The 26,530-nt window shown below is 37.0% G+C and overlaps 1 protein-coding gene across 3 annotated transcripts in view; it reads left to right on the top strand.

Annotated features, from left to right (window-relative positions):
• Window positions 1–26,530, top strand: part of Rsph4a (Radial spoke head protein 4a) — a 241,698-nt gene that overhangs the window by 20,428 nt on the left and 194,740 nt on the right. For all 3 annotated transcript variants that reach the window (XM_090399837.1, XM_090399835.1, XM_090399838.1), the window contains exons 2-3: window positions 7,805–7,963; window positions 21,970–22,159. In XM_090399837.1, the coding sequence (XP_090255963.1) occupies window positions 7,824–7,963; window positions 21,970–22,159 (330 nt within the window). In that variant the 5' untranslated portion in view covers window positions 7,805–7,823. The remainder of the gene's footprint in view (window positions 1–7,804; window positions 7,964–21,969; window positions 22,160–26,530) is intronic.

A 26,530-nucleotide genomic window follows, 5' to 3' on the forward strand; every position in this document is an offset into this window, starting at 1 on the left:
CCAGGTGTTCTAGAAACAGGTTTGCTAAGTTTGGTGATAAAAGAGACTCCATTGCTATTCCTTCTTCTTGCTTGTAAATTTTACATTTCCAAGTGAAGTAACCGGATATAATAACAAGTTATAATAATTCAACTATATCAAACAGAAATATTTGAGTTAATAATTCTACTGTTTCTTTATGGGGAATGATAGTGAAGAGGGAGACAATGTCGAAGCTAATTAACAAGTCAGATTTTAACAGTTGAATGTCTTTTATTTTTGCATGAAACTCTGTGGAATTTTTGATTGAAGAGGCTGAGTGGCCTATCTTGATAACTTGTAAGTCGGGCTGCTAATAGAATCTATGATGGGTCTGAGTGGAACATTAAACTTGTGAAGCTTAGGTAAGCCACAAATTCTTGGAGGTCTAGCATGTCTTGAGTTTTTTAATTGTTTTTTCATCTAAGGAGGAGGTTTCATCAAGTAACTTATTTAATTTTCTGAGTTGATTTGATCCTTTCTGGATTTACACATTCAAAGAAAATAAGACGATTCCATCGCCACATCTGTATCGCAAGCCTACATTTTCAGGTCACTACATTCACAATTCTTCTGCTCATCATCCATCTCAGAAATTTGGCATCATTAAATCACTAGTTACCAGAGTAAACAAATTCTGCTCCTCTGAAGAATCTCTAAACCAAGAACTAGAAATAATCAAAAATACAGCCATACTAAATGGATATAATCTTAAAACAACTCAAAAAATCATCAGTCACTTCCCCACACATCAACCTAGACAACAAGAAGCCCATAGGATTTCACCTTATGTCAAAGGCATCTCCAAACATCTCTCAAAAATTATGAAGAAATACAATTCTGCCACTACTTACAAACCCATCAACCAGATCTATAACTTGTTACCTTCTCCTAAGAACAAACTCTCACCTCTGATGTTACCTGGCGTTTATGAGATTCCATGCTCCTGCAATTTGTCTTACTTTGGACAGACAGGTAGATCTGTTTAGAAACACATCTCGGAACATCAAGACCACATTCGTCTTTTCAAACCGCAGAAATCTGGTCTCTCTCAACATGGAGTTGAAAACCCAAACCATGGGATCCATTAGGAAAAGTCGAAACTTTTACATAGATCTTTATATAAACATGAACTTTTATACAAAGAAAGTGCTGAAGCCCTACTACACAGACCATAATTTAAAACACAACGACATTCTTACTGTTCCTAAAGTATTAAAAATTGCAGGAATGAATGAACCAATAGCTTATACGGAAATTATGGTGAATGAAGTGGAGGTGAATAGTCTATTACAAAACCTCAATGTCAATACATCTGTGGGATTGGATGGTATACCAGCTCGTGTCGTATGTGAAGTGGCTAAAGAATTGTCAGTGCCCCTTGTTCATTTTGTTTAATTTGAGTCTCGGATCTTGGTTTGTCCCGAGGAGGTGGAAGGAGGGTCAAAAAGTTCCACTGCATGAAGGAGGTTCCAAGACTACTGTTGTAAATTACTGACCAATCAGCATATCAGGAATCGTTGTCAAGGTCTTGGAGAAAATAGCCAAGAGGAAAATACAAGATTGGATAGATGAATATGGGATACTGTATGGGGGGACAGCATGGTTTTGTGAAGGGGTAGATCATGCCTCAGTAACTTGCTCATGTTTTATAACACAGTGATGGCTGAACTGGATTAGGGTAATGGGTTTACAGTGATTCTGTTGGACCTTGCTAAGGCCTTTGACAGGATACCACATGGAATTCTAATCAGTAAACTGCAGCATATGGGGATGTATATAGGGTTGGTGAGATGGATAGGAGGGTGGTTGATGGAGAGATATCAGAGAGTGGTTTATTCAGGAGTACAGTCCGAAAGATGGCCTGTGACTAGTGGTGTGCCGCAGGGTTCTGTTCTTGGACCACTACTGTTCAATTTGTTCATTAATGATATAGGAAAGGATCTGAGAGGAAGTGTTCATTTGTTTGCTGATGATGATGCAAAGTTGGGTAGAGCAATAGTGAGTGCACAGTATGTCAAAATTTTGCAAGATGATTTGGATAGTTTGGAGGACTGGGCTAAGGAGAATGGATGTCAATTTAATGTGGCAAAGTTATGCATTTTGAGGTGAAAAGATTAGCAGCAGTATATCACATTGGTGGAACCGTACTCCAGTAGATTGATGAGGCCAGGGATTTAGGAGTGTTGGTGGATAGGGAGTTGAAGTTTAGGGGGCACATCACAGAAGTGGCTAAATCAGCTCATCAAATCACATGGTTGTTGAAAAATACTTTAACAAGCAGAGTCAAACAGGTTATTGGTACTCTGTATTGAGCCTTGATAAGACCACATCTAGACTACTGTGCCCAGATATGGGCACCAGGGTTTCTTCTTGATGGGGAGGAGGTGGAGAGATCCAGAGACGAGTGACCAAGATGATAACAGGTCTATGGAATGAACCTTATGAGAACAGGTTGAAGATTTGTGGGTTGCAGAAATTGGTTGATAGGCAGAAAAGGGGTGATATGATTGAGACATTCAAATTGCTGAAGGGTTTCTATAAGATTAATTCAGAAGATATTTTTGAGAATAGGACTGGTGGTGGGAGGACTAGGGGCCATACATGGAAGCTGGGCAAGAGTGTGGTTAGCAAGGGTGTTAGAGCTAGGTTTTTTACTTGGAGAGTGGTGAATGAGTGGAATAAGCTGCCAGAGTCTGTTGTGGGTGCCATGACTGTGAATGAGTTCAAGGCGAGGTATGATAGATACCGTGTGAATGTCAAATAGTTGTTCTTGACATGATGTTAGGGCCTCCCTAGATGAGTATCGACTCCTTGGAGTTGCCCGTAATAATAATAATAAAAAAATAAAGTATGGGAAATTGTCATACAAAATTGTGTAAAATAGTCTCTTTATATGTTTGTTTGTTTTTTTTGTTCAGTTATATTTTATACTTCTGTAACACGTTACTGCACGCATATTGAGATTCCATTGTAATCATGCGTCCTACCTGTGTGTTATTCCTAGTATTGTTTGAATTACTGTACTGAGGATGTCCCAAGATACTTGGGATGAAATATTTATGTATTAAAACTTATCACTGTGGTTAGTACATGTGTTTTTTAGTGATGAATTCACCACAGGTTTCATTGTATAAAAATGGCTAGACTAGATAAAAATGGCTTCCTACTAAATTTAGGTACCTTTGTGACACTTTTTTAGCCAATGGATACAACCCTATAAAACAGACAACTGCATGTTCTCTCCCACACTCCTCCTGTAAATGCACACAGCTTACAGCAAAACTATTCCCATCCCTTATATTCAGGGTACATCAGAAAGCTAAAGTTCTCTGCAAAATCTCCATGCCTCTTTCTCTCCACACATCCAATTAGCAACCTTCTTCCATTTTCCTATGGATCAGTTTCATCTGCCTACGATTTAACATGCTTTAGATATACTGTAAATCATGGAATAAGATGGTGGAAGTAATGGAAATGATTGGTATAGATTGGAAAGACAGAAGGCTAATTATTTCACTACATATGGAACAAACTGCCATGGTGAGAGACATATATGGTACAACAGAACCAGGTATCATTGGATGAGGAATAAGACAAGGCTGTTCTCTCTCACCAATTTTGTTTAGCATGTATTCTGAAGGAATGTTTAAAGAAGCACTGGAGAATTCGGAAGAAGGAATGAAGATTGGATGTAGACAGATATTTGCAATAAGATACGCAGATGACAAGGCATTATTATATAGAGGACCTGAATGAATTGTTTGAGGTAGCAAAAGAAAAGAGTGAGAGAGTTAGGAGGATTAGTCTTTTGCCACGGTATGACATTGAAGTGTTTAAGAGGAGTGCCAAAATTGCAAATGACTTTATGCGTGGGTTATGTATGACGAGTGGTGTGGAATTTGTGGATGTGTGGAGTGAGTTCGATTGGCGAAAGGATCTATATAAGATGGATGGCTTGCATTTGAATGGATACGGTGTAAGGAGATGAAAAAGTGTTGCTGAATGTAGTGGATGTGCAAAATCAGGGAAACTAGCTTTATTAAGGGGGGGAGAGTAGATATATAGACTTTAGGCAGTTGAATGTATGAATGAGTATAATATGCCCGAGCGAATAAGGACAACAAATCACAATGGGATAGTTAATATAAGGCATCAAGGTGGGGATGGGGCTAATGGGGGTCTTAAATTCATGTACACTAATGCTAGGAGTATTAGGAACAAGAAGGAAGAGTTTTTGGCCATGGTTGGCACTTCCAGACCACAGGTTATTGGCATTAGTGAATCATGGCTGACTGTAGATGATATAGCTAGTGGGATTGATTGTGATGGGTATAGTGTGTTCAGGAATGACAGGGAGAATAAAATGGGGGAGGAGCATTGTTGATGATAGCTGATGAGCTGCAGCCAAGGAGAATAGAATTTGAATTGCAGGATAGAGAAAAGAGCACATTTGAGGCCATTTGGTGTGAGATTGTGGCTAGCAGAACAAAATATACAATTGGGTGCTGCTATAGACCAGGTGATGGAAAAGATGGCGGAGACAGTATACACAAGCAAATAGAAGAAATGAGTAGAAGGACGGTAATTATTATGGGGGATTTCAACTATGGTCGCATTGATTGGAGTGAGGAGAGGACACACGGCAGGAAGGAATTGGATTTTATGCGGTTATTAAGGGATAACTATCTGCGACAGCATGTAATGGAAAATACTAGGGATCAGAGAGTGCTTGACCTAGTAATTACATCTGAGGATTTGGCTGTAACAAATATGACCACATTGCCACCAATTGGTTAGAGTGATCATAGGGTCTTGACTTGGGAGGTGGCTAAAGGTGTGGAATTTACAATTAAGACAGGGTACATGTGGAATTATCGGGCTGGAAAGTATGACAAGCTTAGGAGTTTGATTGGTTCAGTGCCATGGCATGTACAACTGCAAGGACTAGAAGTTGATAGTGCATGAGAGGCAGTTAAGAAGTGTTTGGATGAAGCAGTGGCTGACTGTATACCTAGAGTCCGAATAATAAATCAAGTAGGGGTTAAATGGATGAATAACACCATTAAGCTTGAGCTGCAAAAAAAAGAAACAACTATGGAGGGAATTTAAGTAGAAAGGTGACCGGCAGGCACATGAACGGTATAAAGCGCAGGCCAGAAGGGTAACGAGTGTGGTAAGAAAAGCAAAAAAGATTACGAAAGAACATTGGCCATGCAGGCTAAAGAGAATCCTAAACAGTTTTTTAGATATGTTGCAAGTAAAAGGAAAAATGTATATAGTAGAATGATTTTAAAGAATGCCGATGGTAGGGAGGTAACTGAATCAGTTGATATAGTTGAGTTACTGAGTGAGCACTTTGCAAGAATATATCATCCAGATGGTGACATTGCAGAAATGAATGAACCAGTAGATTATACGTTAATTGTGGTGAATGAAGTGGAGGTGAGTAGACTATTGCATAACCTCAATGTCAATACATCTGTGGGATTGGATGGTATATCAGCTCGTGTCGTACGAGAAGCAGCTAAAGAATTGTCAGTACCCTTGACCATTTTGTTTAATTTGAGTCTCGGGTCTGGGTTAGTCCCGAGGGGGTGGAAAGAGGGGAAAATAGTTCCACTGCATAAAGGTGGTTCCAAGACTGCTGTTGTAAATTACCGACCGATTAGCATATCAGGAATCGTTGTCAAGGTCTTAGAGAAATTAGTCAAGAAAAGAATACAGGATTGGATAGATGAAAATGGGATATTGTATGGGGGACAACATGGTTTTGTGAAGGGTAGATCATGCCTCAGTAACTTGCTTACGTTTTATAACACAGTGACGGCTGAACTTGATAAGGGTAATGGGTTTACAGTGATTCTACTGGACCTTGCCAAGGCCTTTGAGGATACCACATGGAACCCTAATCAGTAAACTGGAGCATATGGGGATGTATATAGGGTTGGTGAGATGGATAGGAGGGTGGTTGATGGAGAGATACCAGAGAGTGGTTTATTCAGGAGTTGAGTCTAAAAGACGGCTTGTGACTAGTGGTGTGCTGCAGGGCTCTGTTCTTGCACCACTACTTTTCAATTTGTACATCAATGATATAGGAAAGGATCTGAGAGGAAGTGTTCACTTGTTTGCTGATGATGCAAAGTTGGGTAGAGCAATTGTGAGTGCACAGGATGTCAAAATTTTACAGGTTGATTTGGATAGTTTGGAGGATTGGGCTAGGAAAAATGAATGTCAATTTAATGTGGCAAAGTGTAAGGTTATGTATTTTGGGGTGAAAAGAATAGCAGCAGTATATCGCATTGGTGGAACCGTACTCCAGGAGATTGATGAGGCCAGGGATTTGGGAGTATTGGTGGATAGGGAATTGAAGTTTAGGGGGCACATTGCAAAAGTGGCTAAATCAGCTCATCAAATCACTTGGTTGCTGAAAAATACTTTAACATGCAGAGACAAACAAGTTATTGTTCCTCTGTATCGAGCATTGATAAGACCCCGTCTGGACTACTGTGCCCAGTTATGGGCGCCAGGGTTTCTTCGTGATGGGGAGGAAGTGTAGAGGATCGAGAGACGAGTGACCAAGATGATAGCAGGTCTATGGAATGAACCTTATGATAATAGGTTGAAGATTTGTGGGTTGCAAAAATTGGTCGATAGGCAGAAAAGGGGTGATATGATTGAGACATTCAAATTACTGAAGGGTTTCTATAAGATTAATCGAGAAGATATTTTTGAAAATAGGACTGGTGGTGGGAGGACTAGGGGCCATGCATGGAAGCTGGGTAAGAATGTGGTTAACAAGGGTGTTAGAACTAGGTTTTTTACTTGGAAAGTGGTGAATGAGTGGAATAAGCTGCCGGAGTCTGTTGTGGTTGCTACGACCGTGAATGAGTTCAAGGCAAGGTATGATAGATACTGTGTGAATGTCGAATAGTTGTTCTTGACATGATGTTAGGGCCTCCCTCAATGAGTCTGTCGACTCCTTGGAGTCGCCCGGGATAATAATAATAATAATAATTATCAATGGATACAACCTTTATATATTTTGCCCTCTATGCAGCTGAAACTTGGACATTGAAGAAAGAAGAAATTAATTTGGAAAGCTTTGAGATGCGGATTTGGAGAAGGATGGAAAAAATCAAATGGACAGATAAAATAACTAATGAAGAGGTCTTAAATAGAGTAGAAGAAGAAAGAAGTCTGTTAAGGAGGATAAAAAGAAACAAGGGAAACTGAATCGGACATATTCTGAGAGGGTATGGAATCATCAGAGATGCCATCGAAGGAAAAATAGACGGAAAAAGACCCAGAGGAAGAGTAAGGAAAACAATGCTAGATGACATGCTGAATGGAGAGGTACACAACCTTGAAGGAGAGGGCTCAGAACAGAAGAGAGTGGAAGGAAAGTTTCTGATACTAAAAGATGAACCTGCTCAATTGCCGAATACTCAAGAAGAGGAAGAAGAAGATATACTGAGAAATCTGTTAACATCTGCCTTGAACAACATAAAATCCACATCTGTGATCATCTGTATGGCAAATCAGGACTGGCAGACCATGCTCTAGACCATGAACATGTTCCTTCACAGTTACAATTTGAATTTTCTACAACTATCTAATTAAGTACTGTATATTTACCACATTTGTAATTTGTGTTCTGAAGATGCTAGTTGGAAATCCAGTGAAATATTAGTTCAATACATTATTTATTTTTCCCTGGTGTTGTTTAAAATCTGAAACACTGTTATTAATAACCACTAATACTTAAGCCTATCTATATGTGCAGGTGAATCTGAGACGTAATTATGATGAATACTAAATCTTATACTGTTGAAGAAGCTGAAAATCAAAACAACCACTTAAAAATGAAGCCTGTAAAGCTGGAGGAGATAATCAAGGCCAAATCTTTCTTAATGACAACTAGTTCATTTACAAATCTTAATCTGTAAGTATTTTTTTCATATAGAATTTTAATTTTATTAATGTAAAATAGCACGAGAAATTTTTTTGTCCTTACCCAAACATTTTTTTTTACTAGGCCTGCCCAAGAAAGATGGCAGAACCTACATCTCATACTACAATTCTGTTTATAAACTTGCCCAATAGTTAGCCAGGTCTATTGCCCCCCCCCCCCCCACTTTACTGGCAGCTTCTCTACTTTTGTAAAAAATTCACTCCATTTCAAATCATTAGTTAAAAATCATATCCTTAAAAATTCAGACATAATTGTAAGTTTTGACGTTACTTCCTTATTTACTAATGTACCACTAATAAACACTCTTGGTTTAATAAAATCTAAGATTCCTCCTGATATTTTTGAATTATTCAAATTTACAATGTATGCAGGTTAGTTTACATGGAGAAAAAAAAATCTACAAACAGATTAACGGTACTGTTATGGGGGTACCTCCCTTCTCCCCTCCCCTTTAGCAAACTTTTACATAGAACACTTTGAAAACAAAATACTTTCCACAGCTACATACATTCCCCTAGTGTGGCTACGCTTTGTTGATGATGGCCCTGTGGACAAGACACTTTGGATGCCTTTGTCACCTACCTAAACAGCCAACATCCCAGAATTCACTTCATATTTGAAAAAGAATCTAATAACTGTTTGCCTTTTCTTTACACATTAGTCACGTGCCTTTCAAATGGATCACTATCTTTTTACATTTACAGAAAGCCAACACACACACACACACACAGAAAGATATCTACATAAACAATCATATCATCCAGCCCAACAATATGGTATTTTAAAACACTTATACACAGAACCCAGAGCAGTTTGTTCCAATGATACAGCTCTTTCCACAGAATTAAATATATGTGCCATACTTTCTTGGCCAATGGCTACAATTCCTACAAAATAGATAAAATACTACATAGCCCCATTACTTCTCCCTCCTCTAATACACAGGAGCAAAATATTACTATTCCTATTCCCTACATCAGAGGTACATCAGAAAAGATAGCCAGAGTACTAATAAAACATGGCCTTTGCACCACATTCAAACCTCATGTTAAATTAGCAACTCTGATCCACTCTCCTAAGGAGATAAACTTCACCCTTCAGCATATCCTGGAGTATGTGAAGTCCCTTATGACTGTGACCTGGCCCACTATGATCAGACAGGAAGATCTGTTAACATCCACCTTAGAGAACATAAAAAATGCATTCACTACCATTATTATAGTAAGTCAGGATTGGCAGACCATGCTTTGGACACTAATTCACACAGGATTAGATGGAAGAAAACTAATGTGCTATTTAGAAATCGTTACAGGTTGGAAAGATTATTTTTAGAGTCAGCCATTGTTATGAATTCACCTAACACGAACAAATATGGTTGCATTAATTTGCCAAAAATTTGGAAGAATGTTATTTTAAAATCAACTTCTACAATACTTCTTGTAATACTGCTGTAATGCTGCTTTTTTTTTTACATTAGAGGGCACCAAATTAGGACTTTAGATCTTTTGTCCATTACAATTTGAATTGTTTCACTTACTCATTGTCACATATAAGCTTTAACATGCTGCTTTGTGCACTGAAGATGCAGATTTGAAATTCAGCAAAATATAAGCTAATTAATAAATATATTTTTTTATAAAATTGTTTGTTTGATGTTGTTAATACCATTAAAATAAGTTATGAATAACATTCAGCACCTAAGCTTGTCTGTTAGATTGATGACACTGACTAGCAGAAATAAGAGAGTTATCATTCTTCTCTATAAAGCCTTAATAGAACTCCAGGAATTCTGGGGTCAGAATGTCACCTCAATACCATCGGTATTGAGGTGACAAAATCAGATGTAATAGTCGAGTTACTGAGTGATCACTTTTCAAAAGTCTATCACCCAAGTGAGGATATCTCTATACCTACAGCAATACCTAATATGAGAATTGAAGCTAAAGAATCAGAGGTATTAAATATATTGCAAAACTTAAATGCAAACACTGCGGTAGGCTTAGATGGAATATCAGCTCGGGTGTTGCGTGAATGTGCAAATGAATTGTCAACCCCTCTCACCTGGATATTTAACTTAAGTTTGAACTCAGGTATGGTCCCTAGGGAGTGGAAGTTAGGCAAAGTGGTTCCTTTGCATAAGGGTGGCTCTAAAACTGCAGTATTGAATTACAGACCAATCACCATCTCAGGAGTAGTGGTAAAAGTATTGGAAAAGTTGGTTAAAGACAAAATTCAAGAATGGGTGGATCAGGATATGATACTCTATAGAGGCCAACATGGTTTTGTTAAAGGTAGATCCTGCCTTAGCAATCTATTAACTATTCATAATAGAATAACATCTGAGTTGGACAAAGGAACTGGCTACACAGTGGTACTTCTGGATTTTGCTAAGGCTTTTGACAGGATACCCCATAGAACACTGTTACGCAAATTGGAGCAGATGGGAATGGATATTAAATTGGTGATATGGATAGGAGAATGGCTCAGGGAGAGATACCATAAGGTGGTGTATGGAGGAGCCGAGTCCAGAATGAGGCAGGTGACCAGTGGTGTGCCTCAGGGCTCTGTGCTTGGGCCAATGTTGTTTAATTTGTATATAAATGATATAGGAAACGGCTTAAAGGGAGATATTCAGTTGTTTGCTGATGATGCAAAGTTGTGTAGTGCAATAAAAAATCAAGGTGATGTTGAAAGTTTGCAGGAGGATTTAAATAAGCTGGTAAAATGGGCAAAAGAAAATGGATGTCAGTTCAATGTGGAAAAGTGTAAAGTCATGCATTTTGGGATTAAAAGATTACCAGCTGTGTACTACATCGATGGAAAGGTACTCCAAGAGATTGATGAGGCTAGGGACTTAGGGGTATTGGTAGATAGGGAGATGAAGTTCAGAGGACACATTGCTAAGGTGTCCAAGATTGCACATAGGATTACTTGGTTGTTGAGGAACACACTGACATCCAGAGATAAAGAGGTTATTATTCCCCTTTATAAAGCATTGATACTTCCACATTTGGATTACTGTGCTCAGGTCTGGTCACCTGGATTCCTTGGAGATGAGGAGGCTGTGGAGAGGGTTCAGAGAAGAGTGACCAAGTTGGTGAGTGATATAAAAAATGCTCCCTACATTGATAGATTGAGAGCTTGTGGATTGCAGAGATTGGTTGATAGGCGAAGAAGAGGGGATATGATAGAAACATTCAAATTACTAAAAGGTTTTTATAGGATTGATGCAGGGGAAATGTTTCAGCTGTGTGAAAGTGATGGAAGAACAAGAGGTCATCTCTGGAAATTAAAGAAGAGTGTGGTCAACAAAGGTGTCAGAACAAGGTTTTTTGCCTGGAGGGTGGTGAATGAGTGGAATTCATTGCCTGACTTAGTTGTGAGCTCTTCGTCTGTAAATGAATTCAAGAAGAGATATGACAGATATTGTTTTGCTAGTTTGGGTCTCCCGCGATGAGTCTACTGACTCCATGGAGATACCCGTAATAATAATAGTAATAGTAATAATAGAATTCCTGGAGTGGATCTGGGATTTAAGGATTAAGCTCTGACTCCTGACTCTTAATTCTGATGTTTAATCATTTCAACGTATTGTACCTTGAAATCCACATCTGGATTACTGTCCTCAATTCTGCTCAGCTGGGTTTCTTAGGGATGAAGTGATGGAAAGGATCCAAAGGCAAGTGACCACGATTAGAACATGAGAAATACCTTAAGCGAATTAGCAGGCCAGTATTAGGCAGTTTCATACAATTCTGAAATTATGAGTGCTATGAGTTTGATTACCAAAGACTACATTCCTTCACCCCTCACCATAAATGATTCTCAGGAGAGGATAACAGGAAATATTAGGGACATGGAACACATCTGGTACAATTACTTCTCTAATATTTTTAAAGATAAAAGCTTTCATCCATATATACCAACCAGTGAGAAAGATACAGCACCCATAATCCTAGAGAAAGAAGTAATTCTCTTCACTTAATCAGATGAAATCACCAAAAGCACCTGGAATTGATGAAATACCCACAGAGCTCTATAACAGTGGTGGATCTAATCTAATTAAACAACTAACCAAACTTTTCAATAATATTCTTTTCACTTGGACTATCCCAGATGATTAGAAAATAGACAAAATCTTGCCTATACATAAAAATGGTGATGTTCAAAAACATAGCAATTATAGACTAATTACTCTTTTTTGCCACTCTTACAAAATCTTTTTAAAATAATACAGAATTGTCTAAAGAATATTTACAAACAGCTAATAGAAGAAGAACAAGCTGGCTTTAGAAAAAAACAAGTCAACAATTGACCATATTTTTACTCTTCATAGTCTTCCCAAAATTGCATGGGACAAGGGGAGAGACCTTTATTACTGTTTTGTGGATTTAAAAAAAGCATTTGATTCTGCCTATAAAGAAAAGCTTATTCAGATATTAACAAAGAAAAATACAGATTTTGAAACACTAAAATTTGTTTCTAACTACTATCAGAATACAAGTGTAGTAGTTCACTATAAAAATATCACTGCTGAAAAACTTGAAATTAAATGAAGAGCTATGCAAGGATGCCCACTCTCCCCACTCTCACCTTTTTAACATTTTCATCCAAGAACTCATTAAAGAAGCATTGTCCTCAACAAAAGGAGTAAACATTAATGGAAGACCAATCACACATATCATATATGCAGATGATGTAGTAATTATTATTATCATTGCACCCTCCATGGAGTTGGCAGACTCATCGTGAGAGGTTCATTCAACTGACAACATATTTATTGTATAGAATCTTAAAATCCTTAACACTCTTTGCATTAACAACACATTCTAGTAATCTATACTATTCACTGACAATTCTCCACGTAAAAAATCTACTCCTCATATCCCTCTTCACTGCACTCTTACATAACTTCCAGGGATAACCTCTTGTTTATTTACCTCTCTTGCCTTCTACTCTTATTATTATTATTATTATTATTATTATTATTCTAACAACCCCAATGGAGTCAAAGACTCATCTATGAGGAGGTCCTTTTGTCATACACACAGCTCATCATACCTCGCCTTAAACATATTCCAATTCTCTGCAGACACTACACTCTCAGGCAAGGCATTCCATCATTCACAACTCTGCATGCAAAAACCTGCTTCTCACCCCCTTGTTCTCCTCCTTATACAGCCTCCAGGGATGACCTCTTGTTCTCCGCTGATCTCCCACCATTTTATGAAAAACCTCTTCAACATTGATTTCATAACAACTTGTATATCACTATCATATCACTCCTCTTCTTCCTATCCACTAGACTCTGTAAATTGCATCTTCTCAACCTTTCTTCATATTCAACATTCCAAAGATCAGAAACTACCTTAGTGTCAATTGGCTCTGGACCCTTTCCAACATCTTTTCGTCCTTTTGAAAACCACGTGAACAAATCTGTGTATGGTAGTCCATATGTGGTCTAATCCAGGTCTTATACAATGGAACAAGAATTTCCTTACTTCTACAAGTCAGTGTCCTCTGCATCATTCCCAGAATTCATTGTGTTGTCCTCACAATTTTGGTAACGTGTCTTCTAAATTTTAGATCCCTGCCCAGCATCACCCCAAGATGTCTTATTTCCTCCACTCTCAATAACATATCCCCACCAAGTGTAAATTCTACACCTCATCTTTGTTTCTCAAATTTTAAAATCTTACATTTTGCAATGATGAATAGGCATCCACACTCCTGTGCCCATTTACTCATTTATCCAAAGAGTTCACAAATCTTTCACATTTTTTTGGTGCATACATATAGCAATTTTCACAACGCATCCACTGTGAAAAATCCAAGGCAGAGCTTGATCTTCATACCGAGGCTTTTCATGTTATCTACATGCGTTTCTTTATGGGTGCCATTTTCAGAAACAGAAACAATGAGAATAAACAAGTAGCAGAACACAATATAAACAACAAAAAATTCTAACAAGAACACTACTAACTGTAAATTCACACATATACAACAGTAATTAACTTTTTAATAATATGTAAATGTTTCATCTTATGTATCTTAAGACATTGTTCAGTACAGTTATTAAACAACAATAGGATTACATTAAAAAAAATCATCCCTCTGTGTATACAGTCATGTGTTAAAGATACCAAGAAACCAGGTTTATATTTAAAATAGCTTGGTATCTTTAACATATATTATACCCAAGGTAAAAACTTTTTACATACAGTCATGTGTTTAAGGATTAAAAACTATTGGCTATAATTAAATTAAATTAAAATATAAGTAATAAATGTATTTTATACAGTTGAAGATAGCAATTTCCCAGACGTTTGGGATAGTGAGACAGTCGCTACAGTAAAGATTGGGTTTTAGCTCTGAATTTATAGTTAATATTCACTAAATTTATAGTTAATATTCACTAACTTTTTTATTTTTTTCAGAACAGCTCAAATCTGCCAATGCATTCATTTACAACTCTGGAATCAGATAAAATATCAAATCTCTAATACCAGCTTCAAATTACAAGAAACCTGCAGAAATTATGATAACATTATAAATTCAAATAAAACAAAGATAATGAAAATTGGAAGACACCTGGAAGAAATACAGATAACACTTAATCAAGAAATCATACAACAAGTTATTGGTTTTAATTACCTAGGAACATACTTGACTTCAGATTTAAATGGCATAGTAACAGTAAAACACAGATGCTGCATGGTCAGTAATGAATAAACTTAATAAAATTTGGAAAAACAACAAAATTCCTACATCTCTAAAAATAAAATTATAGAAAGTATAATGCTATCAACAACAACTTGGACCTTAAAAAAAAAGCAGAAAGGAAACTGTTGGTTTTTGAAATTAAATTATTGTTATTTTTATTATTGTTGTTGCACTCTCCATGGGGTTGCTAGACTCATCATGGGAGGTTCATTCAACTGACAAATATATTTATCATACCGAATCTTAAAATCCTTAACACTCTTCGTATTAAAAAATGGAATGCATTCTGGTAATGCATTCCATTCACTGACAATTATCCATTTAAAAAAATCTACTCTTGTTCACCATATTCTTACATAACTTCCAGGGATGACCTCTAGTTTTTCCTCCTCTCGACTTTTACTCTTTTTTTATAATCTCATCTGGATTAATCTGATAAAATACTCTCACTAACTTAAATTTTTCTATCATATCACCTCTTTTCCTTCTATCCACCAAACTCTGCAATCCACATTTTTTCAACCTCTCTCCATAGCCAGCAGTCCAAAGTCCTGATATTGTCTGAGTCACTCACCTCTGGAGTAGAGTGCACCAGCGGCCACACCCCTGAGATCATGCCTCGACTGGCATGTAAAACTAAGTGAGGGTATCAGCATTTTATGCTGTAGTGAAGGAGAGTGTCTCCTCCTTGTTGCACTTGAAGACTGGAATGGCAGAGTTAACAGATGACCAAAATTTAATTTGCTAATGGTAACGAAAGCATAACAGCAAACTAGTGACATAGTTCCGGCCCACTCTGAGACAAAACAGAGATGTTGCAAGTCACCATGGAAGAGAAAGGAACCTCACTATGTAACCATCTATAGTAAACCATGAAACAGAAAACCATGTCAGATTTAAGCAGTAGAGACAAGGTTGGACCCTCTGCACTTTTTGTTGCCTGGATTGCAGAGAAGAAGAAAAGAAACTAGGGAATGTAAGACAGATACTATGAAAATAGCATATGGAGAAGGTACTTTAAACCCTCTGGGGAGAGTATCTTTTGATCTTTCTTGTCTGAAAACCAAGAATCTTCTATTAAGGCTTGCAACTTGAAATGCAGAACCTTATATGAAGCTGGGAAGTTAGATAACCTTATGTAAGGACTCGAAATAAATGAAAATTGACATTGCTGGTATCGGTGAAATCAGATGGACTAATAGTGGAAAAATTAACATAAAGAGTCATTAAATTATATATTCATATGGAGATAATCATAGGAATGGAGTGGTGTTTGTACTAAAAAATAAGATTGGCCAATCCTTACTTAGATTTTGGCCTATAAGTGACAGAGCAATTGCATTAAAAATTGCAGCCCAACCTTTTAATATTTTTATCATCCAGATATATGCACTTCTGATTACCCAGATGAAGATGTAGAACACTTCTATGAAGATATTCAATATGTACTTAACAATGCTAAATCAGATGACATAACTATCGTAATAGGCAATCTAAATGCTAAAGTAGGCTCAGACTTCCTGCATGGGAAATCAAGGCCTAGGACATAGAAATCCAAGAGGAATAAGATTAATACAGTTTTGTAAAGAAAATGATCTGATAATACTTTGTTCGATTTTTTTACTGACACTTGTGACATAATGATTAGAAATACATACACGTTTACACAAGAATAATGTTTAATTTGCCAAATATTTCGGTCTGAATATTACAGACCATCTTCAATGGCTGCATAGGAATAGTTTTAAAAAACAAGGTGGAATATGAACAATTGATCATTCACACATAGAACGAGCCGTGTGATGTCATATCGCTAAGTATTAGAAGAGTAAACATTTTTAAAGTCATTATTAAAGATATTAATTCAGAAATTCATATAATAATCTTAAATAACATTAGACTAATATAGGAAATTTACAACAAAAATAAATAATTAAATAAAATAAAAATTAATGTGTTATCCTGATTAAACTTTCCCAAATTTTTGATATAGATATACAGTCATTACGATTCAAGTTAGGACATTGAAGTAAGGCCTCCACACTTTCTTTAAATAAACATTCAAATTTGTAGCGACATCTGTGTAGGAGGATAGTCTTGGACCAAAGGATGTTGTGGCTTGTTTCTAATCCATGCTGAGCTAATCCAGATTTCTTGGGTTGGTTGTGTTGAATTGATGATTGATGCACTTGAATTCTTTTTTCTATAGAACATTCAGTTTGTCCAAAGTAGGAAAGATTACAATTACAAGGAACTTGATACACACCGGGTAGAGACAAGTTTGAGCGTTTATCTTTAGATGAAGGAAAATGGGTGGATAATTTGTTAATAGGTATATAACTGGCTGTTAAATCATATTTCTTCAGAATTCTTGAAATTGGTTCTGAAATCCCGGAAATGTAAGGAATTGGAACTCGAAGTATTGAATCTTTGCTGTTCTGTGTTGGATTGTAAGAATCGAAAATATGTTGTGTACTCTTTTTGGAGAAGCCATTTAGTTTCATGTGATGTTTGATAGTTGAAAGTTCTTTCTGTAATAAATGAGAAGTTGAACAGTTAGTTTTGGCTCGTCGGATTAAACATTTCATGATTCCTGTTTTTTGACAAGAATGATGAGCAGATTCTTTGAGAATATAACGACCTGTGAAAGTTGGTTTTCTGTAAACTGTTGTTAGAATACTTGAAGGTGAACGGATGAGAAGGACGTCTAAAAATGATAGAATAGATAAGTTTTCGCAAAAAAATTTGGAGGGACCTGGGAAGTAAGAAATGCCATTAGGAAACTGAAACCAGGAAAAGCTCCAGGAACATTTGGAATTATGGCAGAATGCTTAAAGGCTTTCAATGATAAGGTCATAAGATCACTGACGGACATATGTAATAAAATAAAATATACAAAAAACTGGACACCTGTCAAAAGATCTTAAGCACTCAACATTCCTATCAATACCTAAAAAAATCTAAGACAATCAATTGTGAAGAGTACAGAACCAGTCTGATCAGTCAGATAGCAAAAGTTATAATACTATATATCATCCTAGAAAGAAATAATAATAAAATGAAATTGGAAATTAATCAGACCCAAACCGGTTTTCAGTAAAATAAAGGGACTAGAGAAGGATTCTTCAGTGTTAGAACTGTGCCTTTGACAATGTAGAACATGAACAACTGATAGAATGCATCAAAAAAGTAGGTGTAGATGGCAAAGATATCAGATTATAGATAAATCTATATTGGGAGTAAACTGCCTCAATAAAAATTGTAGAAGAAACCTCGGAGGCAGTAAAGAAGGGTGTCTGACAAGACTCTGTTCTTTCTCCTATATTGTTTAACCCCTATACTGAAAATATAGAGTATTCTTCCAAGAATTAATAGAATTTATAGGAGTCAATATAGAAGATAGAAATATAAGCAACTTAAGATGATATTGTACTCCTGAATGAAACGAACAAGATCTTCAAAACCTACTAGAAGAGACAATAAAACTAAGTGAAAAATATGGACTTAATTTCAGCTTCAAAAAAAAACTATTCTGGTAACAAGAGAAAAAAGGGAAAATACCCAATATAAATATTAGGATCGGAAGAAATACCTGAGATCAAAGGAGAGAGTCATATATATTTGCGTCAACTAATTACATAGAATAGAAAGTATGAGGATGGTCTGAAAAGTTCTCGGCCTTGATCATAGATGGCAACATTATCAGCAAGATTTTTTTTTTCTAAGTTGGTACATCTGTCATAAACATCCATGTGAAATTGCAAATCATTCTATCGAGTAGTTTGTTTTATACAGCTGTGTGAGCAAAATTCATTGGGGGTATTTCAGAAAAAAATGATAGAACTCTACTTAAATGCAATATTGATACAACTTTCAAATCCCCAGCAAAATTAAGAAATTAACTTAGTTCTTCCAAAGATCCTCTTCCATACCTTGCCCACCCAGGGGTTTACAAAATTCAATATACCTATACCCTACCTTAGAGGAAACAGGACACACCATCCCAATTAGAAAAGATGAACACAAATGCCACATTAAATATGGTAAAACAGGTAAAACAGGCCTATCAGACCATGCACTCTGAACATCACAGAATTGACTGGAAAGGCACAAAGTCTCTACACCGCACCAAAACCTGGTTTGAAAGAAAATTCAAAGAAGCTTGTGAAATGCTGAAACATCATCCAAATCTGAACATGAATGGTGAATTAATTATTCCAAGAATTTGGAGGACTCACCTTCAACCTGTATAGCATCCAGAACAACCCCAAACAGAAGAAAATCTTATTATTATTATTTATTATTATTATTACATAACACCTCCAGGGAGTCCAAGGCCTCATCAAAGGAGGCATCTACTCTCCAGTTCTCCATCTCCCCCCCCCACCACCACCAACTGCAATTACCTTCATTATCTACACTAGTGCCATCTACTGCTGACCACCACCACTATTTTCACAGACACTCACAAGCATCCATGCCCATGGTAGGATTCGAACCCGCAGCCTTTTGGCTGGGGAGCAGATACGCTAACCACTCGGCCAACCAAGCTAATACGAGAGGACTTTAGAAATTGTCTAATGTAGTTCTGTTGTTGTTGTTTTTTCCACCAGAGGTCTAACTAGGGTAAATGATTAACAAACATTTCGATTCATCTTACATTTGTATAGTGCAGTGTCATGTAGCTTCTATCCTGTGCATATTTATCTTTTCCTGATGATGATGTCCTCAATGCAGAGGTTGAAACATTGAATGTTACTTTATTAATATTAAGTAAAGTTATTATTCTAACACGTGTGTTGTCTCCATAAATTCTTCACTATGAACAATACCTATCACACATCTCCTTAAATTTATTCGCTGTTGGGATTACTCTGGCAATCCATTCCACTTATTCACTACTCTCCAAGTAAAGAACCTAGTCCGCATACCCTTACTAACGACACTCTTATATAACTTCCGAGTGTGACACCTTGTTTTCCCCCTACTTCCCATATATTGAAAAATTTCTTTAGTGTTATCTTATAGAATCCATTTAGTAACTTATAAGTTTCTATCATATCCCCCTCTTTTCTGCTTGTCAGCTAAACTCTGCAACCCACAAACCTTCAGTCTATCCTCGTAGGAGAATTCCACAGACTTATCAAGAGCTTGGTCATCAGTCTCTGAATCCTTGCCACCACCACCTCCCGGTTCCCTATCTCAATTTCCTGTAATCTAGTAACACAAATATGACATGAAGAATATAATCCTTTCATCCCGAAGTGCATTACCTTACATTTTACAACATTAAATTGTCAACTATTGTTCTTTGCTCACACTGCAAATTTATGTAAATCATTTTGAAAGATATCTATATCACCTTTATCAACTATTGCCTTCTCCAGTTTTGCATCGTCAGAAAACAACCGAATTTCCCTCCCCTCAAATCTTCTGCCATATCATTAATGTACAAATGAAAGAGTGGTGGTCCTAGCACAGAGAGTGGTTGTGGTGGAGGAAAAGGATCTGAAATTCAGGGGCCCATATTGCACAAGTTATGAAGATGCCCCATCAGGTAATGGCAATGATGCAGAGGACCCTGACATGCAGAAATAAAGAGATTATGATGCTATTGCATAAGGCTTCGATCAGGCCTGATACAGATTATTGTGCACAGATTTGGTCACTGGTGACGAGGATATGTTGGAAAGGGTCCAGAAAAGATTCACAAAGGTGGTCAGTGGTCTTTGGAATGTAGAGTATGATGAGGACAGATCGAGACATTGTAGATTGCAGAACTTTATGAATAGGAGGAAGAGGGAGAGAGGAAATGATTGAGACATATAAGCTAGTTGGGGGTTGTTATCAGGTTGACATGGAAGAGATTTTTCATAGAATGGGGGGGTAGAACAAGAGACTATCACTGGAAACTGTATAAATAGGGTGTGAGCAGAGGAGTGAGAAGTAGGTTCTTTGCATGGAGAGTGGTTGGTGAGTGAAATGCATTGCTTGTGAGTGTGTGTGTGTTGTGAATGTAGCACATTGAATCCGTTTAAGGCATGGTTGGATGAGCATTGTGTGTGATAGTGTGCACCTCCCACGATGAGTCTCTCACTCCATGGAGGTCAGCTGTTAATAATAATAATATGTCATGACCAGAAGTATACATCTGTCAAATATTTTTCTTTTAAGGCTGATTGGGAATGAGTGCTTCGCAGTGTTTTCTGAAGGCTATCCAACCAAGTTGAATTCTATGTAAAATTTCTTCTTCACAGCCTCCCCCTCTACTGTAATATTTTGTAGGTAAATATAGGAGGATACTATATCAATTTCCTGGTGTTCCATTTGCACTGGATTTTTGGGGATGTATTTAGTAGTATGGCAATGGGCAGACCATATTGCAAGAAGTAAAACTCCAAATAACCCTTCAACACCAAAAAAATCCTCTCCTCCAAAAAAAAGTTTCCTCCATAGTTCACCCTCCTTATACAGCTTCTAGGAAGTCTCCTTCTCCAAAAAAAAAAAAAGTTTTCTCCTTTGTTCACCTTCCTTATACAGCTTTCAGGAAGAGCCTTTTATTCTATCTCTATCTCGCATTTCACTCAAAAAAAAAAAATTCTTCCACATTAATCTGGTAAACAACTTCTTTCTCCAGCTAGCTACTTAACTCACTTATTTCAAAATATTAGTGCTTAATAAAATTATGTTTAGGCAAATCTGTTTTTTACCAATTATATATTTGGTTTAATCCTTTATCCAAGTGTAAGCAAACACAGTTTGTGCCTGAAGTATTTTCAGGACTGGGACAACTCGCGGTAAAGGTGGGGTAAGTTCTGATCACTTTCCTTAGTATTTCCCATGATGCAAAGCACATCTCCTTGCAGACATGTATAATTAAGGGCATTAAGGTGATCAGAACTTACCCCACCGTTACCACAAGTTGCCCCACTCCTGAAAATACTTCAGGTGCAAACTGTGTTTGCTTTCACTTGGATAAAGGATTAAACCAAATATATAATTGGTAGCATAGCCAAGTGAAAAAACTTCCATCAACACATCTGTTTTTTGTCATTATTTACTATGTGGATATATATATATATATTCATATTATCATATTCATATTCATATTATTCATATCTATATATATATATATATAGAGAGAGAGAGAGAGAGGTAGATTGTGTGTGTGTGTGTGTACGTACATACATATCACATAGTTTTTATGTGACATATTTTGTACCTCTGTAAGTGAACGTATATTATTTTGTCAGATATGATCATCTTACCATGGTGCTGACAAAGATACTTAGACAACAGATAAGTAATGCTGTTGATCTTTTTGAAGATATTAGCAAAAGAGTGAAAGAGACAAAATTTGAAATGGAAGTTCCATTTATTGATAAAGCAGACAGAGATGATGATATTTTAGATATTGGTGCACGACTTCAGAAATTAATTCAGGTATGTTGTTTGATTACCTCATATTTTTTTTTAAATATTCAGCAATATTCACATATTGGAATCTTTTCTTTGTTACATAATGATCAGCATTATGGCAAAATTATAGACACCCGTCATGTTGAAGTAATTTTGAAGATGCAATATAAGGGTACAAGAGTAACCTTGTATTTTGTCTTCTTCTGATATAAGGGTACCATGTATTAGAAGTAGATACAACAGCTCAAATAATGAGTGCTTACTTCTCCAAGAAGTAAGCACTCTTACTTCTCCTATCAACATGGTGTTTATAACACAATGCACAGTGTTACTACAAAATTGGATGAAGAGATAGAGGTGCACAAGAAGGAGGTTTTAAAGCATTTGCATAACATGGATGAGAATTTGTCAATATGGACAGATGGGATATCAGAACGTGTGCAGCCGAACTGGCTAGATCCTTGACATATTTGTATAATTTGAGTCAGCTCAGTAAAGATTCCACTGGAATGGAAAGAATGTATGATAATCCCATTGTATATAAGCATGGTGCAAAGATTGACTTGTCTTACTATTGACACGTCAGTATCTATGGAGTGATTGTAAAGATGTTAGACAATTGGTAAGAACCTACATACAGAAATGGACAGAAAAGCAAGATATAATTTGCAAGGAACAGCATGGGCTTACAAAAGGGAGATCAATTTGCAGAGGATGAGCAATTTGCTCATATTTTATAATAATGTTACAGCTGAGTTGGATAAAGGGAATGGATATACTATGATACTGTTGGACTTTGCTAAGGTATTTGATAGGATGCCACATGAAAGGCTGTTGCATAAACTAGAGGATATGAGATTGGAACAATCTCATATCCTCTAGTTTATGCAATAGTCTTTATGGAACATAAATTATTGACTTGGATAAGTGGATGTCGGATGGACATGTATCAGAATGGTATGTAAGGGATATGAGTCTGTCAAATTTGAGATGTCTAGTGGTGTACCACAGGGATCTGTCCTTGGGCCATTATTCTTCAATTTATACATTAATGATATTGGAAAGGATCTGGAAGGAGATATTCAATTGTTTGCTGATGCTACAAAAATAGGCAGGGCAATCAGGGATGCTACTGATATCTAGCCCTCACAGAATGATATGAACTGGCTGGAAATGTGGACAAATGATAATGGCTGTCACTTCAATATTAGTAAGTGTAGAGTTATGCACTTTGGATGATGCGATATCCAACAGCTTATTATATTGGTGGGATTATGCTTGGACTGGCTGATAAGGCTAGAGATATTGGAGTTATGGTGTATAAGAAGTTAAAGTTCAAAGGTTCACATAACAAAAATTACAAATACAACTCAGATGATAATTGTGATGGTAAAACTAACATTGACATATACAGATATGGAAGTATATTGAATAATTTTGCCTCTTTACAGTCTTGATATGAACTGAAAATCCATGTGTGTTCGCAATGCAGGTTTGCATGTTCTGATAGACAAAAAACTCGAGCTTCTGGGTGAAAAAACCCTCTATCTCCATATGAGATCACATCGCCTAACTCACCCTCAGTCGAAGGAGACCAGTTAAAGTTCCTCACGTAATGGACAGGAATCGAACCCAGGTCTTTCCAACCAAAGGGCTTTGTCTACATTGACTGAGCTATGGATGCTCACATTGAAGATAATGTACATCCTTGTCTCACACCTGATTTCAAACCATCTTTCTATATCTCCTTCAATTCTAACAGCTGAATTACAATTAATACAGACTAACTATTGCTTGATATAATGGCCCTTTTACACCACATAAATGTAACATTTTGAAGAGCTTTTCTCTTGGCACCTTGTCATATGCCTTTTCCAGAATCTACAAAACTAACAAAACTACAGATCCTTGTTGTATTCCCATGATTTCTCAACTATATGTCTTGAAGTGAAAATGTCATCCTGACAACCTCTGTTTGGTTGGAATCCAGCTTATTCTTCTCTAAGCTTCCATTTCACAGTTTTTCTTAATCATTTCTCACAAAAACTTGCATAAATCTTACCAGAAATCCACAGTAGGCAAATTCCTCTATAATTCTCACATTCAGTTTTATTTCCCTTTCTATAGATGGGTACTATGAGAGCTCTGCTACAATCATTCAACCCTATGACCAGCCCTTTTGAATTATATCATGATGAGTCTTTTGACTCCAATTGGAGTACCCATAAAAAATAATAATGCAGCCACTGTAAAACTGTTATACTCTCATATTTGAGCATTTCTGGCAAATTTCATCCACTCCAGCAGCATTTCCACATTTCAGGATTTTGATGTTTTTTCTCCTTCAAGTATTGAATGTATTCCTGTCGGGTGTTTTCCACCACTATGCTGTCACTACTCGTTAGCAATCTTTCAAAGTAATTACTCCATTCATACGGAATATCTTTATCATCTCAGATTCCTTTCACAGTACTCTTTCTTCCACAGTTAGCTGGAAAAGAGATCAATGCAGCTTGGGGAATTTTCAGAAACTATCTAGTAGATGCAATGTCTAAATGTATTCCAAGGGTGAGAAGGTTAAATAAGGTAGGTGTGAAATGGATGAATAAAGAGATTAAGCATGCGATACAGAAAAAAAAGGGCATTATGGAGGCAGCATAAGAGAAGTGGAAATAACCAATTCCATGAGAACTACAAAGACCAGGCAGGGCGGGTTGACTTCGTTGGTGAGAATAGCTAAAGAGAGGTATGAACAGCAGTTAGCTAATGAAGCCAAAAAGAATCCTGAGGAGTTCTTTCAATATGTAGCCAGCAAAAGAAAGAATGATTATGGAAGGATGACATTGATTGGAGAAAATGGTATAAAGACAGCTGTTGCAGAAAGTGTGGTGGAGATACTCAATGAGCAGTTTATAAAGGTCTTTCAATCTTGTAAATGTGATTTCATGGAGAGATTAAGAGCAGTTGATGATGGGGAAGAGAGACTGACTGTAAGTGAGCAAGAGGTGTATGGGGGGGGTTGAGCAAACTAGATGTAAATAAGGCTGTGGAATTTGATAATATGTCACACATATATTTGGAAGAAATGTGTCAGGGAGTTTATGCTGGCCTTGACATATTTTTTTAATATGAGTCTTGAACTCGGTCAAGTTCCTAAGTAGTGGAAGGAGGGCAAGATTGTGCTACTTCATAAAGGAGGTGATAGAACTCAATCATCAAACTATAGGCCTATCTGTGTGTCAGGTGTTGTAGTTAAGTAGTTGGAGAAGCTTGTGAGAACTAGGATCTAGAATTGGGTTGACGACAATGGTATTATCTTTGATGGACAGCATAGATTTGCTAAAGGAGGTAATGTTTTAGTAATCTACTTACTTATTACAATAAGGTGACTGCTTCCATGGACAGGAAGCAGTCACGTTATTGGATACACAGAGAACGATACACAGTAATATACTTATACTTAGATTTTGCAAAGACTTTTGATATCCACGATAAGTTGATAGTCAAACTGGAGTGGATGGGGTTGGATATTAGATTGGTGGACTGGATTAGAGACTGGCTTTCTGATAGGTATCAACAAGTTGTATATGGGGGAACGATATCCAGGAAAAGGAAAGTTACTAGTGGTGTGCCTCAGGGGTTTGTTTTAGGGCCATTGCTGTTTAACTTGTATATTAATGATATTGGTGAAGATTTGGATGGAGATATTCAGTTGTTTGCAGATGGTGCAAAGTTGGGACGACCCATGAAGAGTAGAGAAGATGTTGTGGCCTTACAAGAAGACTTGAATAAATTGAGTGATTGGGCACAGGAATGGGCATGCGAGTTCAATGTTGCAAAATGTAAGGTTTTAAAATTTGGAAAACAAAAATGGGATGCAGAATTTATGCTTGGTGAGGATATATTGTCAGACGTGGAGGAAATAAGAGATCTATGGGTGATAGTGGATAAGGATCTGAAATTTAGGGGACACATAGCCAAAATTGTGAAGACAACACAAAGGCTTCTGGGAATGATGCAGAGGACACTGACTTGTAGAAGTAGGAAGATTCTTGTTCCATTGTATAAGGCTTTGATTAGACACACACATGGACTATTGTGCCCAGATTTGGTCACCTGGTTTTCAGAAGGATGAAGAGATGGAGAATGTCCAGAGGCGAATGACTAGGGTAGTTTCTGAGCTGTGGAATGTCGAGTATGAGGAAAGATTGAGAAGATGCAACTTGCAGAGTCTCGTGGACAGGAGGGGAGATATGATAAAGACCTACAAGTTATTAAGGGATTGTTATAGGATCAATGCTGGAGAGGTTCTACAGAAAATAGTGGGAGATCAGGGGAGAACTAGAGGTCATCCCTGGAAGCTGTATTTTTAGGGAGGGTGTGAGTAGGGGAGTG

The sequence above is a fragment of the Typopeltis vanoorti genome, chromosome 11 (genome assembly GCF_054136105.1).
Source record: "Typopeltis vanoorti isolate ZY-2024b chromosome 11, IOZ_Tvanoo_1.0, whole genome shotgun sequence".
Lineage (NCBI taxonomy): Eukaryota > Metazoa > Arthropoda > Arachnida > Uropygi > Thelyphonidae > Typopeltis > Typopeltis vanoorti.